This window comes from Balaenoptera musculus, chromosome 21 (genome assembly GCF_009873245.2).
Source record: "Balaenoptera musculus isolate JJ_BM4_2016_0621 chromosome 21, mBalMus1.pri.v3, whole genome shotgun sequence".
Taxonomy (NCBI): domain Eukaryota; kingdom Metazoa; phylum Chordata; class Mammalia; order Artiodactyla; family Balaenopteridae; genus Balaenoptera; species Balaenoptera musculus.
Genome location: NC_045805.1, coordinates 26,466,055 through 26,493,113, shown reverse-complemented (window position 1 = coordinate 26,493,113; position 27,059 = coordinate 26,466,055). Strand labels below are relative to the sequence as shown.

General features: G+C 42.5%; 2 protein-coding genes across 4 annotated transcripts in view; one reads left to right on the top strand and one right to left on the bottom strand.

The window, feature by feature from the left end:
* Positions 1–27,059, top strand: part of FUT10 (fucosyltransferase 10) — a 145,335-nt gene that overhangs the window by 10,138 nt on the left and 108,138 nt on the right. For 2 of the 3 annotated variants that reach the window (XR_005018157.1, XM_036838608.1), the window contains exons 1-3: positions 5,148–5,238; positions 12,239–12,591; positions 15,868–16,162. Coding sequence is in view for 2 of the 3 variants with exons in the window: in XM_036838608.1 (XP_036694503.1) it covers positions 12,511–12,591; positions 15,868–16,162 (376 nt within the window). In the remaining variant the exon portion in view is untranslated. Of the gene's footprint in view, positions 1–5,147; positions 5,239–12,238; positions 12,592–15,867; positions 16,163–27,059 lie in introns of those variants that run through there. The other variant, XM_036838609.1, reaches the window with a different exon arrangement.
* On the bottom strand, positions 18,633–21,235 carry LOC118887799 (nuclear receptor coactivator 6-like). Its single transcript, XM_036838606.1, is given in 4 exon segments — positions 18,633–18,676; positions 18,977–19,330; positions 19,333–19,551; positions 19,554–21,235. Coding segments are annotated over 4 exon segments (2,223 nt in total). The 5' UTR covers positions 21,160–21,235.

The window sequence follows — 27,059 nt, the reverse complement described above, 5'->3', positions numbered from 1 at the left end:
CACATTTCTGATAACTAAGATCAACTTGCCTTCACGTGGGAAAGACAATAATAAACCTTTCAAGTGCTTCCCCCAGGTTACCTACACAGGTTACCCATATGTCTTGGGATGGTAACCCAAGACCTGCCCCTGATCTCCTTCCTCACATTAGTAAAACAGGCCAGTTACATTAATGATATAATATTAACACGTGAAGACTTGCCTCTGTTGCAGGACACTTTGTAGGCTTTGCTGAAACATATGGGGAAAAAAAAAAAGATGGACAGTGAACCTGGGGAAAATTAAAGCTCCAGACACCATATAAGGTTCTGAAAGTCATTTGGTCAGATAAGATGCAAGTTATCCCCAACATGGTTTTTGGTAAAATACAAGACTATACAACTCCTAAAAATGTAAAAGAATATAAGCCTTTGTAGGGGGTTGGGGGTTTTAGAGAACTTTTATTCCCCGCCTGCCACAATGCCTCCAACCTTTATGCCACCTGGTAAAAAAAAGGACATGTGTGCAACTGGGGGTCAGAGCAGTAAGCCACCTTTAAAAAATAAAAAATACTAGTAAAACAGATTAAAGCTCTGGACATCTCCCAAGCAGGACTACATTTGAGTTAGATGTGTCTGTGAATCCACAAGGTCTGGGTCAGCTACTATGACAGAGATGACAAAAGAAGAAAATGCCCCTAAGATTTTGGTCCCAACTCTGAAATGGGACAGAACCCCAACCTAGAATCCTATAACCAGTAAAAATATGGAATGAAGGAGAAATCAAGACATGCTCAGATGAAAAACTAAGAGAATTTGTCGCTGGTAAATGTATCCTAAAAGAATGGGTAAAGGAAGTTCTCTAAACAGAAATGATCAACATTGGAATATCAGGAGGGAAGAAAGAATGTGGTAAGAAAAATTATGGATAAATACAGTAGGTTTTGCTTCTCTTCTTGAATGTTCTAAATTATGTTTGACAGTTAAAGCAAAAGTTATAACATTGTTTAATGTGGTTCTAAATGTATGTAGAGGAAGTACTTAAGACAATTATGTTATAAATGGTGAAGGGTAAAGAAATGTAAAGGGAAATAAAGCAAACCTAAATGTGTATGCACCAAACAAAAGAGCTGCTCAATATATACAGCAAAAACTGATAGAACTGAAAGAAGAAATAGACAAATGCACAATTTTAGCTGAACACTTCAATAATTGATAGAACAACTAGACAGAAAAGCAGCAAGCATATAGAAGACCTCAACAACACCATGAACCAATGGGATCTAATCAACATTTATAAATTACTCCATTCAACAATAGAATGCATTCTTTTCAAGTGTACATGGAACATATACCAAGATAGACCATATCCTGAGCCATAAAACAAACCTCAACAAATTTAAAAAGAATTGAAATCATACAGAGTATGTCATCTGCCTACAATGGAATCAGACTAGAAATTAATAACTGGAAGAATAACAGGAAATTTTCCAAACACGTGGAAAGTAAATAATATATTTATAAATAATCAGTGTAGTCCCAAGGGAAATCAACGCATACATTGAACTGAATGAAAATTAAAAATACAACATCTCAAAATTTGTGGGACACAGCTAATGCAGTGCTGAGAGAAAAATTTATGGCATTAAATGCAAATACATTAGGAAAGAGGAAAAGTACCAATAATCTAAGCTTCTGACTCAAGAACCAAGAGAAAGAAGAGCAAAATCAACCGCAAGCAAGCAGAAGGGAGGAATAATAAAGATAGGGACAGAAATCATTGAAATTGAAAACAGGAAAATAGAGAAAATCAGTGAAACAAAGAGCTGGTGCTTTGAAAAGATTAATTGACAAACTTGTAGAGACTGACAAATTTAAAAAGAGAAAAGACATAAATTTCCAATATCAGGAATGGAACAGGGGATATCACTAAAAATATCAAATGGATAATAAGGGAATACTATGAACAAATTTACACACATACATCTGACAATTGTGATGAAATGAAACAATCCCTTGAAAAACACAAACTACTACGATTTCCTGAATATGAAACAGTGAAAAGTGAGCCATGCAAATGCCTGGGGAACGACCATTCTAAGCATTTGAACAAGCAAATCCAAAGGGGCTGAGTTTGGGCATGCTTGGTGTGTCTGAGGAACAGCAAGGGGGCAGTGTGAGTTGAAAGCAATGAGTGAGCTGGAGAATACTGGGAAAGAAAATTGGAGAAGTAGCCAAAAGCCAGATGGTATAAGACCTTATAGTTCATGACTTTATTTTACATGGCTGTTTTTGAGTGGAATATGGACATGATCTGATTTGTGATTTTTTTTTAATAATTTTTTTTTTTTGAAATTCACGGTCTTTTATTTATTTATTTATTTATGACTGTGTTGGGTCTTCGTTTCTGTGCGAGGGCTTTCTCTAGTTGTGGCAAGTGGGGACCAACCTTCATCGCGGTGCGCGGGCCTCCCACCATCGCGGCCTTTCTTGTTGTGGAGCACAGGCTCCAGACGCGCAGGCTCAGTAACTGTGACTCACGGGCCCAGTTGCTCCGTGGCATGTGGGATCTTCCCAGACCAGGGCTCGAACCCGTGTCCCCTGCATTGGCAGGCAGATTCTCAACCACTGCACCACCAGGGAAGCCCTGATTTGTGATTTGAAAGGATCACTCTGGCTGTCATGTGGAGGCAAGTGTGAAAGCAGGGAGCTGTTGGGAAGGTATTACAGTAGTCAAGATGACATGATGTTGACCATCTTTTCATATGCTGATCTGCCATCTATATATTTTCCTTGGTGATGTGTCCAGGTCTTTTGCCTGTTTTTTAATTGGGTTGTTTGCTTTCTTATTGTTGAGTGTTAAGAGTTCTTTGTATATTTTGGATAACCGGACTCTATCATATATAACTTTTGCAAATATTTTCTCCTAGTCTGGACTTGTCTCATTCTCTTGACCTTTATTATCTTTTAATGTCCATGGGGCTGGTAGTGATAGCCCCTCTTTTATTTCTGATATTAGTAATTTGTGTCTTCTCGCTTTTTTACTGGTTAGCCTAGGTAAAGGTTTGTCAATTTTATTGATCTTTTCAAAGAACCAGCTTTTGGTTTCATTGATTTTCTGCTAATTCCATGCTTTCAATTTCATTGATTTCTGCTCTAATTTTTATTATTTCTTCTCTTCTGCTTACTTTGAATTTAATTTGCTCCTCTTTCTTTAGTTTCCTACAGTGGAAGCTTAGCATATTGATTTTAGATGTTTTCTTTTCTAACATTCAATGATATAATTCAGTGTTACAATTTTCCCTCTAAGCTCTGCTTCCACTGCATCCCACAAATTTTGATAGGTTATATTTTCATTTTCATTTGGTTCGAAATAGTTTGATTTCTCTGGAGAATTTTTCTTTGACCCATGTGTTATTTAGAAGTGTGTCGTTTTATCTTCAAATATCTGGGGATGTTCCAAAATATTGCCAAGTATTTTAGAATATTTCTGTTACTGATTTAATTGGTTTAATTCTGTTGTGGTCTAAGACCATATTTTGTATGATGTCTATTCTTTGAAATATGTTAAGGTGTGTTTTGTGGCCCCGTATACCTGTCTTTTGATGTACATATGTATGCATGTTTTCTAGGCATGTACCTTGGAGTAAAATTGTGGATCACAAAGCAAGTACATATTTGACTCTAGTAAATACTGATAGACAAGTTTTCCAAAGTGGCTGTAACAATTACATTCCACTAAGAGTGCACAAGAGTTCCATGTGTTCCACAGCTTTGCCTTTGCTCTGTATTATCAGTTTTAAAATCTGTAGCCATTTTGGTGGGTGTGTAGTAGTATACCATTGTTGTGTTAAGTTGCATTTCCCTGATGGTTAACGAAGTTAAGCATCTTTTCACGTACTCATTGGCTATTTGGATTCCTCTTTGGTGAAGTGCTGTGTGTCTTTGGTCCCTTCCCTCCCCCTTTCTATTGGATTGTGTTTTCCTTATTGCACTGTAGATGTTCTTGCTTTATTCTGAATATGAATTCTTTGTTTGATAAATCGATTGCAGATTTCTTCACCTACTCCCTGGATTGTTTCCAGTTCTTTTAATAGTGTCTTTTGATGAACAGTATTTCTTACCTTTTTAAAAAAAATTTTATTTATTTATTTATTTATTTATGGCTGTGTTGGGTCTTCGTTTCTGTGCGAGGGCTTTCTCTAGTTGCGGCGAGCAGGGGCCACTCTTCATCGCAGTGCGCGGGCCTCTCACTATCGTGGCCTCTCTTGTTGTGGAGCACAGGCTCCAGACGCGCAGGCTCAGTAGTTGTGGCTCACGGGCCTAGTTGCTCCGCGGCATGTGGCATCTTCCCAGACCAGGGCTCGAACCTGTGTCCCCTGCATTGGCAGGCAGATTCTCAACCGCTGCGCCACCAGGGAAGCCCCAGTATTTCTTACTTTTAATGACATCCAGTTTATCAGTCTTTCCCTTTGTGTTTGGTGTTTTCTAGAAGTTGATATCATTATTAGCAACCTGCTTTTGCAGAGAAGTTAACTGAGGTGCTTGGCACTGGAGCTCTCAGGACCTGGAGGAGAGTGGGGCAGGCCTGTGGCAGCAATCACTGACAGGTTCCTGCAAGTGTGCCCAGCATGTGCATGACTCTGAGGGTCAATACCTCCTCAAATTTTGATCCCTAGGCGCCTCACCTCAGTCCCGGCCCTCCCAAGGTCTTGAAAGACCTCCCTAGGTTTATCACTTCCTGTCTACACTAGGCCAAAATAATTTTAATTGGGTTCTCTGAATTTGGAATTCAGTAGCTAAAAGTCAGTTTTCCTTCTCCAGTGAAATAGAGCTAAATGATCATCCTGCTCAGCCCACCAAACACTGGCAGCTGATTAAAGGTACCCAGGCCTCTGCTTTGCTTAAAAGGTTCTCAATTTTCCTGAATAGGTGACTTTGAAGGGGCTCCACTCTTAGAGTTTGAGAAGCAGAAGAAAGAGGGTCTCAGGAGCCTCCCAGGACCTTGAGAGGGTTGCGCGCCCCGGGCTGGCAAGTGAGGGGCGGGCGGGTGTTTCCCCAGAACCGAGGTGCCGCAGGCTTTTAAAGGGGCATCCATGAAAACCCGGATCCAGGATCGCTGGGCCTGGACGCGCCGAGGGTTATCCCCTTTCCCAAATCTCCTCTCCGAGTCTTCGCCTGAGCTCCGGCCGGGCGCAAACTGAAAGTGAAAAACCGCGGGGCTGCAGCCTGCCGTGGGAGCCTACTTCTCCGTGACGAGGTGAGTGTGAACCTCTGGGTCTCTCCTGGCTTGAGCAGTGGCTTGGTGGGAGCAGAGGCTCGGTGCCGAGAAACGAAAAGAGACTTGGCTGACGCGCGCGGGAGCTGGGACGCTGCCCACCGGACTCACAGCCGTAGGAAACCTCTTTGTGCCCAGACGGGAGTGTGTGTCGGAGGAAGGCGGAGCAGTGTGCTGAGAAGGAATCCAAGTCTGCTTTGGGAAGCCTTGGGCAGTGCTTTCCAGGGACACTGCCTGAGATGCAAACCCATCTGGCTGCTGAAAAGCACAGGTGGGAGGCAGGTGATGAGAAGGGGCCTCGGCGGGAGCCCCGGGAAGCGCGCGGGTTCCCGTCGCCTCCACCCCCACCCCCCTCCCAAGGAAGGTTTTCGCGTACCTCCCCGTCTGCCACGATCTTCCCAGCCCCACCAATTCCAGAACCTAACTCCGCCTCTGTGCTTTGTGAACGGCTTCCTTCTTCCCCGCGTCTTGACTGAGAATCACTTGTTGCTAAATTTGTGTGCTGAAGTAGGAGCGATTCTGGCTGTCGAGCTGTAGAGATCATTGCCTGTTTAACGGAGAAGATGCTCCGCGAGAGTCCCCGGCACTGCAGGCTTTGCTTATCATATGCAAGCCATTTCTTAAGTATTTTTGCACCTGATTAGCCCTCAGGACTCAGCTAGTGTAATGGATAAAAAGAACATTGGTGTGATTTCAAGACATTTTGGGGGGATCTTTTAACCCTTCTTTAATATACAGCAAATGCCACGCAAAATGACTGTTTTGCTCCAGCAGGCCCCAACTGTCACAGCGCCCTGCGATAGTCGGGGAGAGTAGTATGCATGTCGTGACTTGGATTGTTCATTTCATTTGAGGGCTGCTTGTAATTTTGAATCTGGCAAGTTGGTCTTCAGGACCTCAATCTCCTTATACATCTTTCCTTCTCTGAAGATGAGACACCCTAGAGAAGCTCATGACCACTGGTGGGCTCGTTAGTGATGTCACTCTACAACTAGGGCATTGTTTCTCCTGCCTGTTCCACGTGGTCTCCCAACGGGGACTCTTAAGTGGGTCCTGGCTATTATCTGCATTGAATAAGCAGCCCAGGTATTTGCACAATAAAGGGGCAGAGCCAGCAATCTAGCCTCAGTGTTAGAACTTTCTTCCTCTCCTGCCTGTAAGCCAGAGGCAATGTCCTAGCATCCGAGGATCATTTACGTCTGCCCCATTTTTGAAATTGCTGTCCTGACTCTTCATTTGCTGCCTTCCTGCTAGATGGCAGTGTGTAGCAGTGAATTTAAATATACAGTCTCAGCTGTTACTGTTCTGTGGCTCAGCTTAAATTCTTTTTATCTTAAAACAGCATTTTTGAAAAAAATTCACACTAGGGTTAAAGTTAGGAAATAAAGAAAATGAACATACTGTTTGGACAAACAATGATGTGATTCATATATGTGTAATTATTGCTCAGTTTGCAGACGTTTCCAACCCATATTTAAATGCTCTCTAAATTTGGAATGTAGAGAGTTGATTTCAGTAAGAAATCTAGTACCTAATTCAATTACCAGCATTCTACAATAAACATTTGTAATAGGGTTCTTGACCATGAGTTTTTAAAAATTAAAAAAAAATAAGTTTATCTTTATTTACAGTATTTTTCAGATATTTATTTACTTGAGAATAAAATTTGAGTTTTCAGAAGTTAATGTTGAATTACTCAAAAGGAGAATAAAGATCAAGTAATCCTAAAACTTGTCACATAGAAATATTTCTTGTTTTATATATTTCCAGAAATCTTTAGTTTGTGATGACTCGGATTGTCTTGATTACTATCTCTTTACTTGATTAATTTTTCTTTTATGTGGTGCTCTTGGGCACTATTCATGGGATCAGAGAGCTTAATTTTGGGATGCAACCTCAGAAGATCATCTGGTCCAGCCCTTCGTCTTTAGGCATCTGAAACATTAGCCAGATTTTGTCATTGTTAATCGGTTCCTCACTCATGATTACATGAATGATCAAAGCGGTTGAGGGACTTTAATTCACAACTTTTTGCCAGGAAGGAAAATTGTTACTGAGTAACCAGTAAGCCCTTGTTGGAGAAAGAACAGTTAAAAAGAACACCTTCCAAGGAAAAAGAGGAGAAAGAAAGTCCTATTCTCGAGGCGCTGGTTCAGCTCTTAGTGTGATGCAGAGTTTTCCCAGTCTTGGACCCCCTCCTCCATTTAAAAAACCTATTTTTTTGGAATGCTTTTATTTGGGTCTTTATATCAGTGTTTTTATTTAGTTGTCTGTCTGGGTTTGTTTTTATCTAGTTTCTACATTAAGTAGACCCACTAAGTGAGATTGTATAAATACTGTATAATTTGAGTGCTTCAGTATGTGTCTGGAATTTAAGAATTTAAGAATGGCATCACCTTCAGTTCTGCAATAGAAAAGTAAAGGTGCTGGTGCTACAACTTCCTTCCCCCCGTTAATCACCCCCGTTAATCACCAGTCTTGATTCACGAGGCTGTCAGTATCCCTTTCTCTCTCATTATTCTCTATTTGTTTCTCCTGCAATGTGTGCTTGGTCCAAGAGGATCACCTTCGCAGATAGAAATCTGCAAGCCAGAGCACTCTTTACTTAAAAATAAATACTCAGCAAAATATGAAGTCTATTAAAAAAGGATGAGGAACAGATTAACACAGATAAATGTTAATAAAGAAAACTGGATGAAAGCGTAAACTGTGGAACCATCACACCATGCTCATCAGGCCAAGGGACAGTCTTCTGATAATTAACAACACTGGTCAACTTTTTTTTTGTTTGCATTAGTCAACTTTTTAATGTTCAACAGTTGTTTTATATGTACCCAATAAAGCAGCTTTAAAGAGTTTCCTAAAACCCCCCAGCATTCTCCCCACTGCTGTGATAGAAACAAGCACAAGGTATGGATCTAGATCTCCTGACTTGGTACTGGGGAGGAGTAACCCTTCCCAAAGCAGGTAGCCTTGAACGTCCAGGAGAATGGCTATGGTAGTGAAAGAGGTATGGGTGTTGTAGGTAGGGGCCAGAGCACAGAACAGGAAGCTCTATCCCAGGAACAGCCAGAACAAAGGGTATGTGTGGTAGAAGCTAGAGAAGTAGGGTGGGGTCCAGGGAGTCTTGTTTTCTAAACTGATGAATTTGGTCTTTATCTTGAATTCTTTGGGAAGCCATTGATGGATTTTAATCAGAGGAGAGATATCCAATCTACATTCCAACAATATCTCTACAGCTGAATGGCGGATGCTAGCGGGTCAGACTGGTAGAAATCCCAGTTATCAAGCTTTTGAAGTCACCAAGTAGGAATGGATGAGGAGTGTCGGTGAGGACAAGCAGAGTTGAAGAGAGTTAGTTAAAAATTGCCTGGAGAGTTGTCCGGAGGGCCTTAGGCCTTCCCATCTGCCTGCCTTGTCATCAGTCTTTCCCAGGACAGCACCCCACTTAAAGGGACGCTCTGAGGGTTTACCCATCATAAAATGAAAACAGGTTGGGAGAGCCAACTTATTTGAAAATGGCACTTTGGTGTGAATAATTTAAGTTTGGTAGTTAGATACATTCCTTTGAAAGGCTCTCCCTGGTATACCCTTAAACTCAGTTAAGACAGTCGCTCATTAACCTAAATGACTCACCAATCACTAGAGGAGAGATGATCCAAGGAGGCTTCCCAGAGCTCCCCGGTGTGTGGCACCTAGGGTTGGCTTCTCATCTTACACTCAGGGACACAGCGCAGAAATCTTCTTCGTCCCATTTCCGAGACCCTTCACCTGCGCCTTGGGCCGCCCCGTGAGGCTGACATTGAAGCTGCCATCCTCAGGCTGCTAGTTCACTTTCAGATGTTCAGTCTCTCTTCTGTCCATTTTAATTCAAGTTAAAGCGGACAGCGCTGAAATTATTTTGGAGTGAAAGTGTTGCTGGTTTTGATGGAATAGCCCTTGCAGGAGTGTGAGGTGGTCACGCTCAGCTCCAGACCCCTCTCTGGGCAGCAGATGGCCGGCCCCAGGCCGTGCACACAGCCGTACGATGCATTTCAGAGCTCAGTGCTTGGGTCAAGAGGGTCGGTTAGTAAGTCCATTTCAGATGTTATCTACATGGTTGTCTGAACAAACACACACTACTCCAGCCTGGGAAGGAGTGTTCTGGGGCACTCTCTTGGAGGACTCTGAGATTCACCCTGGGGGCAATGATGAAACAGAAGGGAGCTTTCTTCTTGGGGACCCATTGGAGTCCCATTGTATTGGAGCTTGTTGGCCTTCACGGTGCTCTCTGCAAGCCCATCTGTCCCACCAGCCGGGGAACTGCTTCCTTGATGACAAACTCCCAGGTAATTAATGCCATACGTATATTAGATTGATGTGCCCCAAGGCCTGGTTGATTGCTGCCTGCTCTAAATCATAATACCATCTACACTAGCTGATTCTATTCTTTAGTGGTGGGTATTTACCCACAGCTCAGTCCTTGAGACCATACTATGTACTTCTGGTTTGGGGAATATAACCTAAATTGAGATTCTTTGGATGGAAGGGAATTTGTAACCTTAAATTCTTCTGTCATAATTTGTACAGCCATGTAAAGACTTAAAAAGGCTCGAGGACAGGTCTGAGCCATGTACTAGCTGTAAAAATATCCCAAACTGTGTCCTCACACACTCTTTCCATCTTTTGGTTTCCTTTATTCCTGACTCTTTTGTACTCTTCACAAGCTGTCACTATTTTCCCCTTCTCTTTCTTTTCCACTGATCTTGGAGTCAGGTGACCTGATTTCTAGACCCATGTCATCTTTAAAAACTATGATCTTGGGTAAATCACTTCAACTTACCAAGGATCGGTTTCCTTATTTGTGGGAACCGAGCATAATAATAATGGCCGTACCTACATTACAAAGTGGTTAATGGATAAGATTAAGTGGAGTGATATATTGAAAAATCTTTTGAAAATGATTTAGCTTTATATCCATTTAAAGTGGTAATATTATTTCATTACCTAATCTGGGTTACATTAATTGTAGTTATAGTAAATTGCTTTTGCATATAAAATGAAAAATAGATAATCTTTCTGTTATAAAAGGGAAAGAAATAATGAGAGTTAACATTTATTCTTTACTGTGAAGAAACTGGGGCTTAGAAAGATTTAGCAACTTGTCCAAATGTATATTACATATAAATGACAGCTAGGATTGGTGCCCAAATGTGCTAGCTCCCTGTTTTATGTGATTAATAGCTACTAGCATCTACTGAGTAGAAGGAAAGGCGCTTTTCGAGTTCTTTTGGAATTTGATACTTTTTTCCCTGGTACATCATCTGACAGAGAGCTATTGTACACAGGTTTTTTTCTGTGATTTAGGCAGACAAGCTGTGAGTGTTAGTATTATCTGGTGGGAACTTTATAGCCTTTGTGTTAACAAAATATAAAAAGAATGTGTGAACTTCAGAGTCTGACTAGTTTCTGGTTGTATTACTCATCAAAGTTATAGTTTTGGGCAAGTTACTTTACTTCCTTCAAATTCAGTTTTCTTACCCTTAAAAACGAGGCTAAAAATTGCTACTTCATGAGTTGTTGGGAGGACTGAATGAGCTCATGCATGCTGAGTACTTAAGAAAGGACGTAATAGGTCACTCAGCAAATATTCGTGATCTCTTTTTCTTTGGCAAAGTATCTCCTCCTTGTGAAGTACCAGTTGATCTGTCAGTATCATACTTTATATGAATTCAACTTCATTTTCCACTTAAAGCTATGATAAAAATTATAAAAATATTTAAACATGAGGATAGCAAACATTTCTTGGATATTTATTATGTGTCAGGCTCTGAAATAAGTGTTTCGCCAGTTTTATCTCATAGAATTCTCACAGTAACTCTCTGATTAGGCACCTTATTATCTACGTTTTGGGAATTGAATCAAGGAGAGGCTGGGGAGTTGAGATTTGAATCCTGGCAGGCTGACTCTAGAGCCCGTTCTCTTAGACGCTGTGGATTGCGGGACTTCCGTGGATGAAAGCAGAAAAATGCGCTTTTGGCTGTTTCTGAGACCAAGAGTTATTTTGTTTCTGAGGAGAAGAAATAGACTAGACCTAAAAGTTAATTAAGGTAGATGCATGAGAGGGGAGCATACCTTTAAGACCAAGACATTTAACCAGAATTCTACATCATTTTTATATTTCTCATTGTATCTTCAATTCTGTATCTGAGAGGTGTACAGTCAGATCTTAGGATCAGCCCTTGGAGCACTCCCTTCCTCTGGAATGTTGATCCTTGCTTTCCTCTGAACTCCACAGGGTCATTTGCTCAAGACATTTGACTTCAGAGAACCCCGGGAATAAGAGGCATTCTATGGGACTATTTAGCGCATTTAAAAAACTTTTGGAAAAGATCATCCATTTCAGTTGGATGGAAATCTTATTTCAAGATGTCCAGAGAACCATACTGCCCATATAACCCACTGCTTTAGTGCACTTGCCATAAAAGACTAAACAAATAAATCAGTAATCTGAATTCCTTATGTTGTAGCTGAAGTTGTTTTCCTTGGGGGGGAACTGGGGTCAGTTGATCATTTCCATTTCTAATCAATGCCTGAAACTTTAATTTGTTTTTTCCCTAATTTTTACGGGAGTGGGTGGACAGTCCTGGTTATTTCTGCTCCACTTCTCTGCTGTTTTGAAACTTAGATAGAAGGAAATGACTACATGTCAATGACTTTTGGAATTCAAGTCTGATGGCAGGGAAAATTAAGTGGAAGCATCATTTTAGTCTCGGGACCTGATTGTCGATCTCTCACTCTCCTGTAATGGACTTTCTGACCTTGGGCAAGTCACTTCATCTCTCTGGTCCTGGTTTCCTCATCTGTGAGTGAGGTATTAGGTCTAAATGATCTCAAAGGCTCCTTTTAGTTTTAAAGCTTTGGGTTTCTACACAGTAACCGTACAAGACTACATTTATGAAATCTTCTGCACTATGGCTAAAATATTGTTCATTTGTTACAGATTTTTTTTGATGCCTTCTGGTTTAAAGAACCTCCAGCTGCTCTGATGATCGCTTAAGAAGACTGCATGCTGCCCCCTTTCAATGCCAAGCCAGGCCCACTCAGAAGCTCAGTTCTCAGTCCTTCATGGAGACCAGGTCCCAGCAGGAATGGCAGTGGAGGAAATTGGCACCCAGATGGTTCCTCCACGTGAAGTTGTCTTGGGCTGCGGGCCAACTCGAGAACACCTGGTGACCAGGCTAGCCCTCTGCCAGTCACCCAGGGCAGGGCAGCATGGTGCGGATTCGGAGGAGGAAGCTTCTGGCATCTTGCCTGTGCGTCACGGCTACTGTCTTTCTGCTCGTCACACTCCAGGTACCAAGAATTTGGGTTATGCAGTGTTGATTCCTGGGCCTTTGCCACCCACCCCGTTCTCTCCAAGTACTTTACTTTTTGCATCATCTCTCAGGATCAGGATTTTCTATGTAAAGCAAGGAAAATACTTTCTTTTTTAACAGACGAAACTGAGGTTTAGTGAGCGGATGTGTCAGGTTTAGTGAGTGGATGTGTCAGGTAGAAACAAAATCAGTGAGTTAGGGGATCAGTTTGCGACTCTTGCAGGGTACTGGTTTTAGAGTAGCAGAAGGTAGAGTTCTGTCTGTCTTATTGGGTCAGAATTGGATGGCTTCCTCCAAGTCATGATCCCTTCTGAAAGATGCCATTCTTCTTTTGTTTTGTTTTGTTTTGTTTTCTTATTTTGGCCCTGCTGTGTGGCTTGCAGGATCTTAGTTTTCTGACCAGGGATTGAACCCCCACCCTCGGCAGGAAAAACACAGAGTCCTAACCACAGGACCGCCAGGAAATTCCCTTCTGTTTTTTTAAAAATTAATTTTAATTAATTAATTAATTATTTTGGCTGCGTTGGGTCTTCGTTGCTGTGTGTGGGCTTCTCATTGCGGTGGCTTCTCTCATTGTGAAGCACGGGCTCTAGGCGCACGGGCTTCAGTAGTTGCAGCACGCGGGCTCAATAGTTGTGGTGCGTGGGCTTAGCTGCTCCGCAGCGTGTGGGATCTTCCCGGAGCAGGGCTCGAACCCGTGTCCCCTGCATTGGAAGATGGATTCTTAACCACTGCGCCACCAGGGAAGTCCCCAAAAGATGCCATTCTTGAAGAAGTAGTGACTATTCTGAGGACAAGCTAGTCGCTCTGCAGGACACACACATCTGCATTAATAAATTTGTCTGTAGTAGGGTGAGTGACCTGAAACGTTTCTTCAGTCCCCCCCATTTATTTCATTTAGTTGGTTATTCTCAACTTCATTTGCTGATTTCAAAGTAAAATAAAAGTTTCACAGTGATAGTAAAAGTAGAAATACGAGTTGAGATATTTTTAGCACCCACTCAAGTACCAGCTGTCCATTTCAAAATCCAAGAGGACTTTTCAAGATTATTTGTGGATGTGAGTAGTTCAGATGTGGAGCTGATGGAGACAGAAGTGTTCTCTGGGCGTGTTATTCTGGAGGGCTTCCCTTCTCCTCGCTTAGCACTGAATGAGCTTATGCTTATCAAAGGACTTTGGCAGATAGTACTGCACTGTACTTCCACCACCTTCCACTGCCAGGTTGGGATCCTGGTCAGAGGAAACCCCTGGCTCCCTGCTTGTCTGTCTTGGAGGTGGGTATCCAGGACCTGCTTGAACTGGAGGGGCTGGAGTTTTCTGCTTCAGAAATCTCTCTCCTTAAAGCAATCCCTATTATTCGTTTTTTTTTTTTATTTAAAAAAAATTTTTAGGCCACGCCCTGCGGCGTGTAGGACCATAGTTCCCCGACCAGGGAACAAACCTGTGCCCCCTGCATTGGGAGCGTGGAGTCTTAACCACTGGACTGCCAGGGAAGTCCCAGTCCCTATTATTTGGATATGACCTTATACCTCACATAGTAGACTTTGATCAGAAATGTGGAGCAAAATTTGTCTTTGAAGTTATAAACATGGCTTTGTAAACGTGTTTCTTTCAAGTTGCTGGTTGTATATTTGCAGGAAAGGTTGGGTGAAAAGAGTGTTTGTAGCTACAGGTCAACTCCATTCCATCAAGCTATTGGGGAATAGCCACATTATTATGTTATCATAAAGAGGCTTAGAAAGTTATTGGCAAGGGCTTTTAGTTTTCAGTGATGGTTTTACTGTTCTAATGATGACTTTGGTGTCACAAGTGATCTGTGCTTTTTTTTTTAAAGCTAATAGAATTCTTTCTTCCATTTGGAATACTATGTGGCATTCGCTGAGTGGCTCTTAATAGCTTTTTGGCCTTGGATCCCTCAGAGAATCCAGTGAACATTATAGACCCTCCCCAGGGAGTTACAGACTCTGTATCACCTCAGTGGGCAGGGCCCTTTTCTGACACCAAAGGTAGCAAATACATAAAGAAGGCACCACCACTGGCTGCTGAGAGTGGGGTCTGCGGGCCACACAGGTAGTGCCCTCTGTTGACAAGTGGACCAGTTAATACGTGAAAATATGCCTTCTTTTACCGGCTTTATTTGTTGTATAGTGTGACTACTAATGTTTTGTTATATATGAAACAGACCAGCCCCTACTTTATACTGCTCTCTCTAACATATTTTTGTAATGCCATGTCAATACCAAACCTTAAAGTTTGATGAAAAGGCAGCACTTTTGGAGAACTACTGCCCCTCTGATTTCACTCAGTCTACCCTGCCCTTCAGATTAATGTGATTGATGACCTAGCTCTCCAGGACCCAGACTCTCTTGAAATAAATTAAAAAACATGGTTTTAAGTGAGAAGGAGCCCAGTACTTATGCCATCTCTATGCCATAGTGGATATTATTAGAAATATAAAATCCATGTTATGACTCCTTTAATTGTACTAAAAGGAAACCAATTGGTAATTTATAACTTATTTTCCCCAGAGTGTAATCTCCAGCAATAGCCAGATAATAACCCTGACTCTCACAGGTTTCATTAAGAGACACAACCACTTCTGGATTCTGTATTTGCCTATGAAATGGAGGAGAGATGTATCTGTTGCGTGTTTAGTGGAATGCAGCATCCTTGTTGGTAGATATTTTGGAGGCTGTGTCCCTACCCTAATCCCTGGAAACTGTGATATGTTACTTTACTTGGCAAAAGGGACTTTGTAAATAGATGGGATTATAGGGACACACCTTGAGGTGAGGAGATAGCCCTGAATTATCTGTGCAGGCCCAGTGTAATCTCATGAGTCCTTAAAAGAGAAGACTCTTTCCTGGCTGTGGTCACAGAGAGATACGATAACAGGAGAAGGGTCAGAGACGTGCAATGTTGCTGGTTTTGAAGATGGAGGAAGGGGGCCATGAGCCAAGAACTGTGGGTGCCTCTAAAAGAAAAGCTAGAAAACAAATTCCCCACCAGAGTTTCCTGAAAAATGGCATAGCCCTGCCAACACCTTGATTTTAGCCCAGTGAGACCATTTCAGACTTCTGACCTCCAGAATCGTATGATAATAAATTTGCATCATTTTAAGTTGCTCAGTTTGTGATAATTTGTTATGGTAGCAATAGAAAACTAATAAGAAGCTAAATCATCAAGATGCATGGGAGATGTACAGAAGGAAATTAAACAGTCTGACACTGGTAATAATCGTCATCTCTTTTAGGTAGTGGTTGAGCTGGGAAAATTTGAAGGGAAGAAGTTTAAAAATTCTAATTTGAAAGACGGACATGCACAAATGGAAGAAGAGCCTATGCGTCTCCATCCATTCCTTAAGAGAGAAGGACTGACCCTGAATAGGAAAAAAACATTGGCAGCTGATAGCTACCCCATCATGCTCTGGTGGTCCCCACTGACTGGGGAAAATGGAAGGCTAGGCCAGTGCGGGGCAGACACTTGTTTCTTCACCATCAACCGGACCTACCTCCATCATCACAGGACCAAAGCCTTCCTCTTCTATGGTAAGTAGGGCTTTTGCCTTTCTCCCTTAGCTTGCTGACATCCTACTTCAACACTGAGTTACTGCCTTTCTCCCAAGGAAGAGATGGTGGGCTCCCCTTGAAAGCACTTGGCACGCCCGATTTCCTCTGCACTTGCTCTGTGGAAGGCCTGAGCATTGAGCAAATACAATAAATCAGTGAGCTGGACCAACAGAGGGGTGGTTGGCTGGGCCACTTGGTATTTATGGGGGGGAAGACCTAGTTCTTTTCACCTTTTCACAGTTGGGTATTGTGCTTACTGAATTTGTTATTTAGGAATTGGCTATTGATTATACTGCTGATATTAATTCAGAATGTCATCTGTGATAATGGCCAGGAGATTTTGATTACCATAACAGATGTTTAATTGGACATAAGCTCAGCACAGTATGATTTCATTACTCAGAAATAAAAATAAAAAGATTGTTCAGCATCAGCTTTCAAGAGCAAGTTGGTATTCATCACTTCCCGAGGCTGATTATATGTCATGCTGGCATTGAAGGGCAGCCAGACCCAGCCAGGTGGAGGTAGCAAGATGCCAGCAGCTGTTAGAAATATGGAGCTCCTGGGTGCTGAGTGGTAGGGGCACGGGGGAACACAGATTAGCAAGCTTGACCAAAGATAGGCAAGGTTAATAACTAAGGTTAGGAAGTCAGTGAAAGGACATCTGCTTTAGAGTGTGGTATGAATATGTGTGTGTGTGTGTAGTGCTGGCTTTGGAGTGGCAGGACTGAGACTGGGCTGTAGGGCTGAGTCATCCTCAGTGATCTGCCCAACAACAACTTAAATAAAGCAGAAAATGGGCTCGGCAGGAATCAGGTGGTGTGTGTGCCCCACAGTTGGTCAGGGCTGCAGAGCAATGGGCACTCATGCCTGGTAGAGGCGAGGAGGCAGGGAATTCCAGGCACTCACACATCCAGATGTGGTGGAGTCCAGAGCCTCCAAAGGCCTGCAGGTGTCCCCATGCGCTTGCTTTCCTCCTCTGCTCTTAGAGGGGCATCAGTGAAGGTCTGAGGAGTGAGGGCTGTTTGTCCAGGGCCAGGCTGGTGGCTGATTTTTTCTGAGGGGCGAACAACCCTCTGAATAGTGTCAGATGCTTATTTTGAACATCACTGGATTTCAGGTCCCACTGAAGGTGTAATGTAACATATGGAATTGCATCCTGATACCTTTTTCTAAAATCCAAAGAATTCTGAATTCTGAAACACATAAATCTCTGAGAGTTTGGATAAGGGACTATAATCCTCTAGTGGTGTTTTGAGATGAAGCAACATTAAATGTATGAGTTTAATTTCCCAAATTTTACCAGGAGCCCCTAGACATACTTCAGTTAGACACAAAAATATATAGATAATGGAATGGGTACTTACGTACTTACTACATAGCTTAAGAAATAAAATATTACAAGTAAAATTGAAAGCCTCTATGAGCCCCTCACTGACCCTATCCCATTTCCTTCCTCCTACCGGGAGGGAATCATGATCCTGAAGTTGGGGTGTGTGTGTGTGTGTGTGTGTGTGTGTGTGTGTGTGTGTGTGTGTGTGTCTGTGTTTAAACAACATATAGTATTTTTTTGTATGTTTTAAAAATTACATAAATAGTATGATATGTTAACCTTCTCTCTCTGTAACTTACTTTTTTTTTACATGGTTTTTGAGGTTTATTAATGTTGGGTCCTTGTAGCTCCAGTTCACCCATTTTACTGTCGTATAGAATTCCGTTGTATTTATACATCAGACTTCATTTAACCATTTTCCTGTTGTTGGACATTTAGGTTGTTTTAAAAAAACTTGCTTATGACCAAAAAATGCCCCAATAAACAATCCATGTACATGTGTGAGATTTCATGAGGATTCATACCTAGCAGTGGAATTATTTGGTATGAATTTACATTTATGAATTTCCAGACCAATATCCAGAGTGGTTGTATCACAGTCACTATCTTTTAAACATTTAAAAATTTTTGTCTTTTTCACATTGTACAAACCCTTAGATTCTCTTTATTCACTGGTCCATTTCTACAACAAATACATCCAAAATACTATATAATAAAATTATTTACAACATTTCCAAATGAGAAGATTCCTTTTGCCCCACTACTGCTATTCACACACAGTACTTCCACAGCACCATACATTATTAGAAGATCTAAAAATGCTCACCCTGTACTCTAGGCTGCTTAGGAAATGTGAAAACTAATAACATAATCGCATTTAGCTCCTCTCAATACATGGCAACAGTATAGAAACCTTGAACTTCATCTTGCAACACCAAAAGGGTTCAACAACTCTGCTTTCCCCATTGCACTTTATGAAACAGGTTGCAGGGACCAGGAAAAGGACCACATTATTAAAATAACTGTACAGAAATGGATTTTAAAAAGTCACAGCTCAAAATTGCTTTTTGTAAACGTCACACACATTTACAAATATCAAGTCGTCGTCCAGCTTGTTTACTTGGATTTTCTTCGCTTGGATTGCACTGCACTGGTTATGTCTTTTTTTTTTTTTTTTTTTAAGTATTTGTTTTTTATTTATTTATTTTTGGCTGTGTTGGGTTTTCGTTTCTGCGCGAGGGCTTTCTCTAGTTGTGGCAAGCGGGGGCCACTCTTCATCGCGGTGCGCGGGCCTCTCACTGTCGCGGCCTCTCTTGTTGCGGAGCACAGGCTCCAGACGCGCAGGCTCAGTAGTTGTGGCGCACGGGCCCAGTTGCTCCGCAGCATGTGGAATCTTCCCAGACCAGGACTCGAACCCGTGTCCCCTGCATTGGCAGGCAGACTCTCAACCACTGCGCCACCAGGGAAGCCCACTGGTTATGTCTTAGTCAGGCTGGAGGCTGAAGCAGGCCGAGAGGATGGCTTACGATGTCCATTTTCCACACTTTCAGAAGCCACAGCTGGCTCTTCAGTTCGGGAGTTTCTTTGGCTTGGAGTTTTGGACTTTTCAGTTATCTCTTTGGGCTCACTGCTTTGTCTAGAGACTATGGCAGCATTTGCCTCGAGTTCTGGTCTGGGAACAGACCCCTGCAGTGCTGTGGCTGGAGTTTCCTTTGGGACTAAACTCTGTGAAGGGGCTGGTGGCCGCTTTGAAAATTCTGGCAGTTTAGGGCCTGAGTTGTCCAAGTTAATTCCTTGTTCTCTAGGCAATGGTGCTCATCAGCCTCCTCCAGACCAGGTGGGCGAGTACCTGGGGTGTTTAGATCCTGCTGACTATTTTTCTTCTTCCGAGGGGGTTTCTTCTTCTTCAGTTTTTTTGCATTGGTATTATTTTGCTTATTGTTTACCCCAAAATGGCCTGCAGAGATATCACTCTGCAGTAAGTTGACCAACAATGGGCTTGTTAGCGTGACATCCTTACTGACTGGGAAGCCTCATTCTGACCACAGGACATCTGATTTCCATTGGGTGCTCCACTGAAAGGTGCATTGAAAGGCATCCCATGGCCTGAGAAGTGGTTTCCCGAGACACTGTTTCCCAGCATGGCCTGCACGGCGGCGGAGCGGGGGACCATGTTTCTTTGTTGCATGCTGACGTCAAGCATCATCTGAGACAAGCTGACATCATTATTTGCTGTAGTAGCAGGATTGCCATGCTGCTGGGCCATATGTGGGCTGGGCCCTGGTGGCCTCAAGGCCTGCCCTTGAATCCCCATAGCCTGAGATGGACTGTAGTTCATGGGCCCTTGCTGGGGCAGCATCTGTCCTGACATCTGTCCCATAAACTGCACCATGTTTCCTTGCATGTTTGGAGTTGGTCTTCTCGTTATCTGTGCTGGTCCCTACATGACATTAGATTGGTTCTGAATGTTAAACTGTTGCTTATTCCCCTGCATCTGATTGGTCATAATCTGCTCTATCATTGGGTTCTGTTGAAGCAAAACTTGCCCCTGAGGCCCCATCATCTGGTTATGTGGCGCCATCATTTGTGAGCCCTGCTGGGGAAGCATCTGCTTGGGTGGGGTCATCCTCTGGGGCGAGGGCCCAAGATTTTGGCTCTGAGGATCCACCGTCATCTGACCCTGCTGGATAATAAGCTGGGCCCTTGAAAGGATCATAGGGTTCTGAGGGTTCAGGGTTCCTTGTTGCTGGACCTTCTGGCCCTGGGAGGGCAAGATCTGCTGGTGCATGCTCATCAGCTGAGATGGTGGGCCCTGCTGGGGTTGGCCTTGCATGTTGCCCAGGTTCACCTGAGGAACCCCAGAACTACCAGTCTGTTGGCTGTTCATGTTGCCATGAATTGCCTTGGGGCTGGGCTGCATCATATTTGGTGGCCCGTGGGACACCTGCATCTGGTTTTGAGGAGGACCAGCTCCTTGACCACCTGCATGCTGGACATTTTGATTTGCTTGCAGCTGAGGGGCTCCTGAATTCCCAGGGGTAGTTGTTGTGGTCGAAGGCACCTGACCGTGCATAAAGTTCGGATTGGCCTGTCCTGTTGAGAAGCCAGGTGGGAGCTGTTTAGGCATTCCTGGACCACCTGCCATGGGAAATCCCACCTCCATCCTAACTGAATTTCCAGCTCCCATGAGTCCATTCATTCTCACATCTTGGCTTTGGTTCTGAGCCAAAGCCAGGTTGATAGCACCTTCCCCTTCAGTCTGAACGGAGAGAATTCCCAGATCCCGAAGCTGCTGGTTGTTGCCCTGAGCCAGGGTCCGTAGCCGCTCCGCTGCTTCCCGGGAGATGTTGAATGTCACGTGCACCCTGTTCCAGGCCTCTACCTTCTGTACCTTTAGCTTGCTGGATTCCATGTGTAACAAATCGGGCACTTTCTCCAGTATTGTGTCCAGTTTCCATTTGAAGTCTTTATCATCTGTATTTCCTTTGAAGGCCACAAAGATCGTGGAATCCTCCAAAATACTATCACTTCTTGAGTCATCGTCTTCTAGCCCAGAGTCAAAATCCATCTCTGAGTCCTCCACTGTTGATGAACACAAGGGAGTATAGATGTCTTCTAAGTTTGGAAGGTCATCCAAAACCATGGTGAATATTATTCCAGAAGCATATGCCAAGTGGACAATAAAAAACCAAAATGTCTTCCTTAATTTTTATCATTTATCCAGGTCATCTTCTAAGTGCAAACAAGCTGGCATTTTTAGGGCCTGTATTTTAAGGTAGCAGCCAAATAAAAATTCTGAGCCCAGCCCCAGCCCTCCCGGGCGGGCCTCGTAGCACCGGCCCGGGCCGAGCGTCCCCGCGGCCCTCCATATATCCGTCCGTCCATCCTCGCGTGCGCCCATCTGTCCGGCCGTCGGCGCCCAGCTGCCAGCAGCCCGACCAGGCTGGGCCTCAAGGACCCGGCGGGGAGGGGGATGGGCCGGACCGGGCCGGGGCTAAACATTTAAAACTTTTTAACGTGTTATACATGCACATAGAGCTCCTGTATTTTCAAGTAACACACTTAGATTGTGACTTCTTGGTTTTTCACTTTTAGGCATTACATATTGAGCCTTACTATGGAAGATGAGTATTTAACTCTCCTCCCTCACCCCTGCTCCCCCCCACTCATTTCTCAGCCCCGTATTCTTCCCCAGAAGTTATATCATCATTTTAGGTAGATTAGCATCCAGTTTTTACATCGTCATGTAGTCACAGTGAGCCACGATTTAAGATACTAAGATGTCTTTTCCTGCACAAATTGTTTTTCCTGTAGTGGCACCAGATATTCTTTTCTATTTTTAAAAGTTTATTTATTTTATTTATTTACTTTTGGCCGCGTTGGGTCTTCCTTGCTGAGCGCGGGCTTTCTCTAGTTGTGGCGAGCGGGGGCTACTCTTCGTTGTGGTGCACAGGCTTCTCATTGCAGTGGCTTCTCTTGTTGCAGAGCACGGGCTCTAGTGCACGGGCTTCAGTAGTTGTGGCTTGCGGGCTCAGTAGTTGTGGCTCACAGGCTCTAGAGCGCAGGCTCAGTAGTTGTGGCGCATGGGCTTAGTTGCTCCGTGGCATGTGGGATCCTTCTGGAGCAGGGCTCGAACCCGTGTCCCCTGCATTGGCAGGCAGATTATTAACCACTGTGCCACCAGGGAAGCCCCCAGATATTCTTAAAGAAATGTCCCCCAGAGATCCCTGACATGTCCAGTTAGAGCCGTCATCCTTTCTGCCTGGTGCCCAGGTGCTGTCCTGGCTGCCCATCAGTCTGGGGATTCCTTGTACTTCACTCGTGTGTTGGATTTTTTGTTTCTGTTATGCCTTATCTTCCTCTTTCGTGGTTTGTGTCTTTTTTTTTTTTTTTTTTGGCTATGCGGGATCTTAGTTCCCCAACCAGGGATAGAACCCGTGCCCCCAGCAGTGGAAGTGCAGAGTCTTAACCACTGGACCGCCAGGGAAGTCCCGGTTTGTGTCTTTATTTCAGTGTGTCCTAAGAAAGGTTCACAGAAGGTAAGTTTTTAAAAACTTTGTATGTGGGAACATGTGCTTACTTTACCTTTACTTTCACTGATGGTTTGGCTTAGCATAGAATTCTAAGTTGGAAATTCTTTTCTTTCTGAATTTTTAAGACATTTTCCCACTGTATTCTAGCTTCCAGTGTTATTGCTGAGGAATTCAGAGCTATTTTGATTTCCTGTCCTTTGTGTGTGGTGTGCTTTTTTGTTCCCTTCTCCCTTCTGCAGAAAAATATAGAACCTTCGCTTTTTCACCAGTTTGGAAATTCAGTGATGATTGCTTTCGTGTTTGTCTATTTCCTTCTATTGAGATGCGCAGTCAAATATCTGGTTGCCGGGAAGCCTACAAAGCAGTATTTACTTGGTGACTTTTTTAGGACTCACAGACCTGCAGAGCATGCACTTAATTTTATCTGCACACTTAAGACCCGATTCTTCTCTCAGGGATGGACTTGCCTCCAACCAAAATCCCAGGAGACTGATGTGTCAACCAGGATGCTTCTGGTTTGCTTTTCATATCTCAGATTTTGTCACTGTCCAGCTCCCAAAACTGTCAGTGACTCCACTGAGAACTGAATATATGCCATTTTTATTGCCCTGCCACTTAAGGCTCTGTGTAATGACTCAGGCCTGCCTTCTAAGCTTAACTCCTGTGATTATATCAGCTAAACTTATGTTCAAAAATCAAACTGGAAGAGTCAGCATTTTAGGCATATGCCACAGATGTTCCTGACGTAGCACCATTGTTCATTCAATTTCTATGTCCTGGAGTGTTTTTTTAATTTGTCCTGTCAAAATAATCTACTGAACACTACCGTTTGTTTGGCAATGTGGAGGAATAATACAGTTTTTGATGTCAAATAGTATAATCTTGAGACACAGATATTACCTAACTGTCATGCAGTGCTAAAGGGTGTATATACCATAAGAGAAATGTCGACAAGTCTTGTGGGATTTCAGAGAAGGGAGAGAGCACATATGATTGGAGGGATCAAGAAAGGCTTCATAAGATCTCCTTCATAAAATAGGGGAAATTTGAAGTAGGCCTTGAAGTATAATGGAATTGGATTATGTTGGGATTGGAGGACATTTCGGTATGAAGAACAGCATGAATGGGGACATGGAGGTAGAAAATTATGGGTAATATCTGAGGTTGCAGCAAGGAGATTGGTTGGCTACAGCATAATTTTATGTAAGAGAGATTAAGATCGAAGGATATATTGGAACCAGAGCATGGAGAATCTTGAACTTTGGCTTAAGATTTTGCATCAAATTAGAGGATGGTGTTAGGGAGCAAGTGAAAGTTGAATGACCTTTTAAAAACCAACTCAAATTTAACACCTATGAATGCTTTCTGATTCCCCTCCATTGGATGTAGCCTCTCTTCTCTAAATGTCCATAGGCATTTTATATCTCTTTTATGTCATTTAATTGAGCATCTAGTAATACAATGTGCCGGGCACAATGCCAATGATGAGGAATAAAGAAGATAAATAAGGTAACTATGGCATTTGGTTTTGTCCTATATCATCTTCTCTTCCATGTTAGAGTGTAAAGTTCTTGATGACAGGGCAACATCACTTCATCTTTGTACTTCCCCTCTCCCCTATACGAGCATAGTGCCTTGTACATGCTAGGCACTCAGGAAGTAGTCACAGATACTTAGAGCCCTAAAGGAGCTGGGAGTCTAACCTCCTCTTTGTCGAGGTGAGGAGTCTGAGGCTCAGGAAGGTTAAGGATGTGCCACGATTACACAGGGGTTAGCAGCAGCGTTGGACGGAGAACCAAGGTGCACTGACGCCTGATCCTGTGCTCCTTCTCCCTGCATGTACACTCCTGACTATAATAAAACCTGGATATTTGGATTTTGGAATTGCTCACAGTGTATGGTTTGTAACAAACCCAGTTAGAAATTCAGTTCTTTAATAAGGTCTATTGAGCGAAATAGAGTGAATACAATACACTTTTCTGTCTGAGGGTTCCATATTCTAATTAAGTAGGTCACTTACAACTGCAAATGGGACTCTGGTACAGCAAGATTGCAAAAGAAAAGGCAGGAAAATGATTCAGGTGTCAAAGGCTGACCTAATTAACAGAAATGGAAACTCAAAGGATTATGTGATCTTGAGGCTTTTGTGAACCAGAATTTTTTTTTTTTTAGATTTTATTGAAGTATAGTGGATTTACAACATTGTGTTATTTTCTTCTGTACAGCAAAGTGACTCAGTTATGTATATATTCTTTTCATATTCTTTTCGGTTATGGTTTGTTAGAGGCTATTGAATATAGTTCCCTGTGCTATAGAGTAGTACCTTGTTGTTTATCTAGAACCAGGAATATTTTTGACTTTGTTTGCTTCCTTTATAGCTTCCTTTCTTTTTTTTCTTTCTAGAGATGATTCATTTACTTAATATAAACACATATCTGGAAGTAATAGTTAAAGACCTTCACGGTGAAATACAGTGAATTCTGTGTCTGGTTTGAGTCATTTGAGAAATGTGAGGCTTCAGCTATATCAGCAATTCTCTGAAACAAAAATTAAGCAGTCACAAGTGAATAATTTTTTTAAAAACAAAAGTCCTTAGAGTTAGAGAATTTAGTCTTAGAAACCATCACTGTAGTGATTTCAAAACACAACTCTGCATTTTAAAACAGTTCTCTTGAAACCTGTCTGTCATGAGAGAGAGGTTGGAGTGCCTTTGATGAGAATGAGGGTAGTTAGGGTCAGGAACTGCTTTTGTTTTGGGTGAGCTTCTAAATAGAACTTTTAGTAAATACAGGTACATGGACAGAAAGAGAAAAGTAGGCTACTGAAAAGTTTAACTTCCTCAGGAAAGTGGATATTAGCCTTGTTGAAGTCTGGAGGTTACAAACAGGAAGAATGTGGGACTGGTCTTCCTCAAAGGAAGACTACAATCCATCTCTCCGGGACTGGATCCTGAGTGATTGGTGGGGCCCTCGGACCTTCATTCCAGGTGCAGTCTTCTTGCTCCCCGCCTCCACGGATTTCAAAATATTTATATCTATTCTTTTTCATATTCTTTTCCATTATGGTGTATTACAGGATATTGAATATAGTTCCCTGTGCTAGACAGTGGGACCTTGTTGTTTATGTATTTTGTATATAGTAGTGTGTATCTGCTAATCTCAAACTGCTAATTTATCCCTCCCCCAACCCCTTGCCCTGTGGTAATCATAAGTTTGTTTCTGTGTCTGTGAGTCTGTTTCTGTTTTGTAAATAAGTTCATTTGTATCATATTTCAGATTCCACATATAAGTGATATCATATGATATTTGTCTTTTTCTGACCTTACTTCACTTATCAATAGTATGATGATCTCTAGATCCATCCATGTTGCTGCAAATGGCATTTAATGGCTGAGTAGTATTCCATTGTATATATGTATCACCTCTTCCTCTTCCATTCCTCTGTAGATGGACATTCAGGTTCCTTCCATGTCTTGGCTATTGTAAATAGTGCCGCTGCGAACACTGGGGTGCATGTATCTTTTCGAATTAGAGTTTTCTCTGGATATACGCCCAAGAGTGGGATTGCAGGATCATATGGTAACTCTATTTTTAGTTTTTTAAGGAACCTACATACTGTTTTCCACAGTGGCTGCACCAATTTACATTCCCACCCACAGTGTAGGAGGGTTCCCTTTTCCCCGCACCCTCTCCAGCATTTATTATTTGTGGACTTTTTAAAGATGGCCATTCTGACCAGTGTGAGGTGGTACCTCATTGTAGTTTTGATTTGCATTTCTCTAATAATTAGCGAAGTTGAGCATCTTTTCATGTGCCTGTTGGCCATCTTTATGTCTTCTTTGGAGAAATGTCTATTTAGGTCTTTTGCCCATTTTTTGATTGGGTTGTTTGGTTTTTTGTTACTGAGTTGTATGAGCTGTTTGTATGTTTTGGAAATTAAACCCTTGTCAGTCACATCATTTGCAAATATTTTCTCCCATTCTGAGGGTTGTCTTTTTGTCTTGTTTATGGTTTCCTTTGCTGTGCAAAAGCTTATAAGTTTGGTTAGGTTCCATTTGTTTATTTTCACTTTTATTTCTATTGCCTTGGGAGACTGACCTAAGAAAACATTGCTACGATTTATGTCAGAGAATGTTTTGCCTATGTTCTCTTCTAGGAGTTTTATGGTGTCATGTCTTATATTTAAGTCTTTAAGCCACTTTGAGTTTATTTTTGCAAACACACATTCTTTATTTATGTTTCTTACTGTCCCTTTAAGACCTCACTCAGGGGGTTAATTTTCACCATCCTCTAACTGGAAGCTTTGGCAGAGCCCCAGCTTTTGTTCTCACTCTCAGGGAATGGACAATTTTATGGTCACTTTCAGTTGCAAACACAGTTTCAAACTTAGTAAATGGAGCGTTCAGCCCCATGCCATGCCTAGGGTTACATATTTTTGCATCCCCAGCTTGGACCTCTCTCACGCCGCTGCAGGCCTGCGGTCCTTCTTCTGCAGTGCAGTCTTTCCTCTC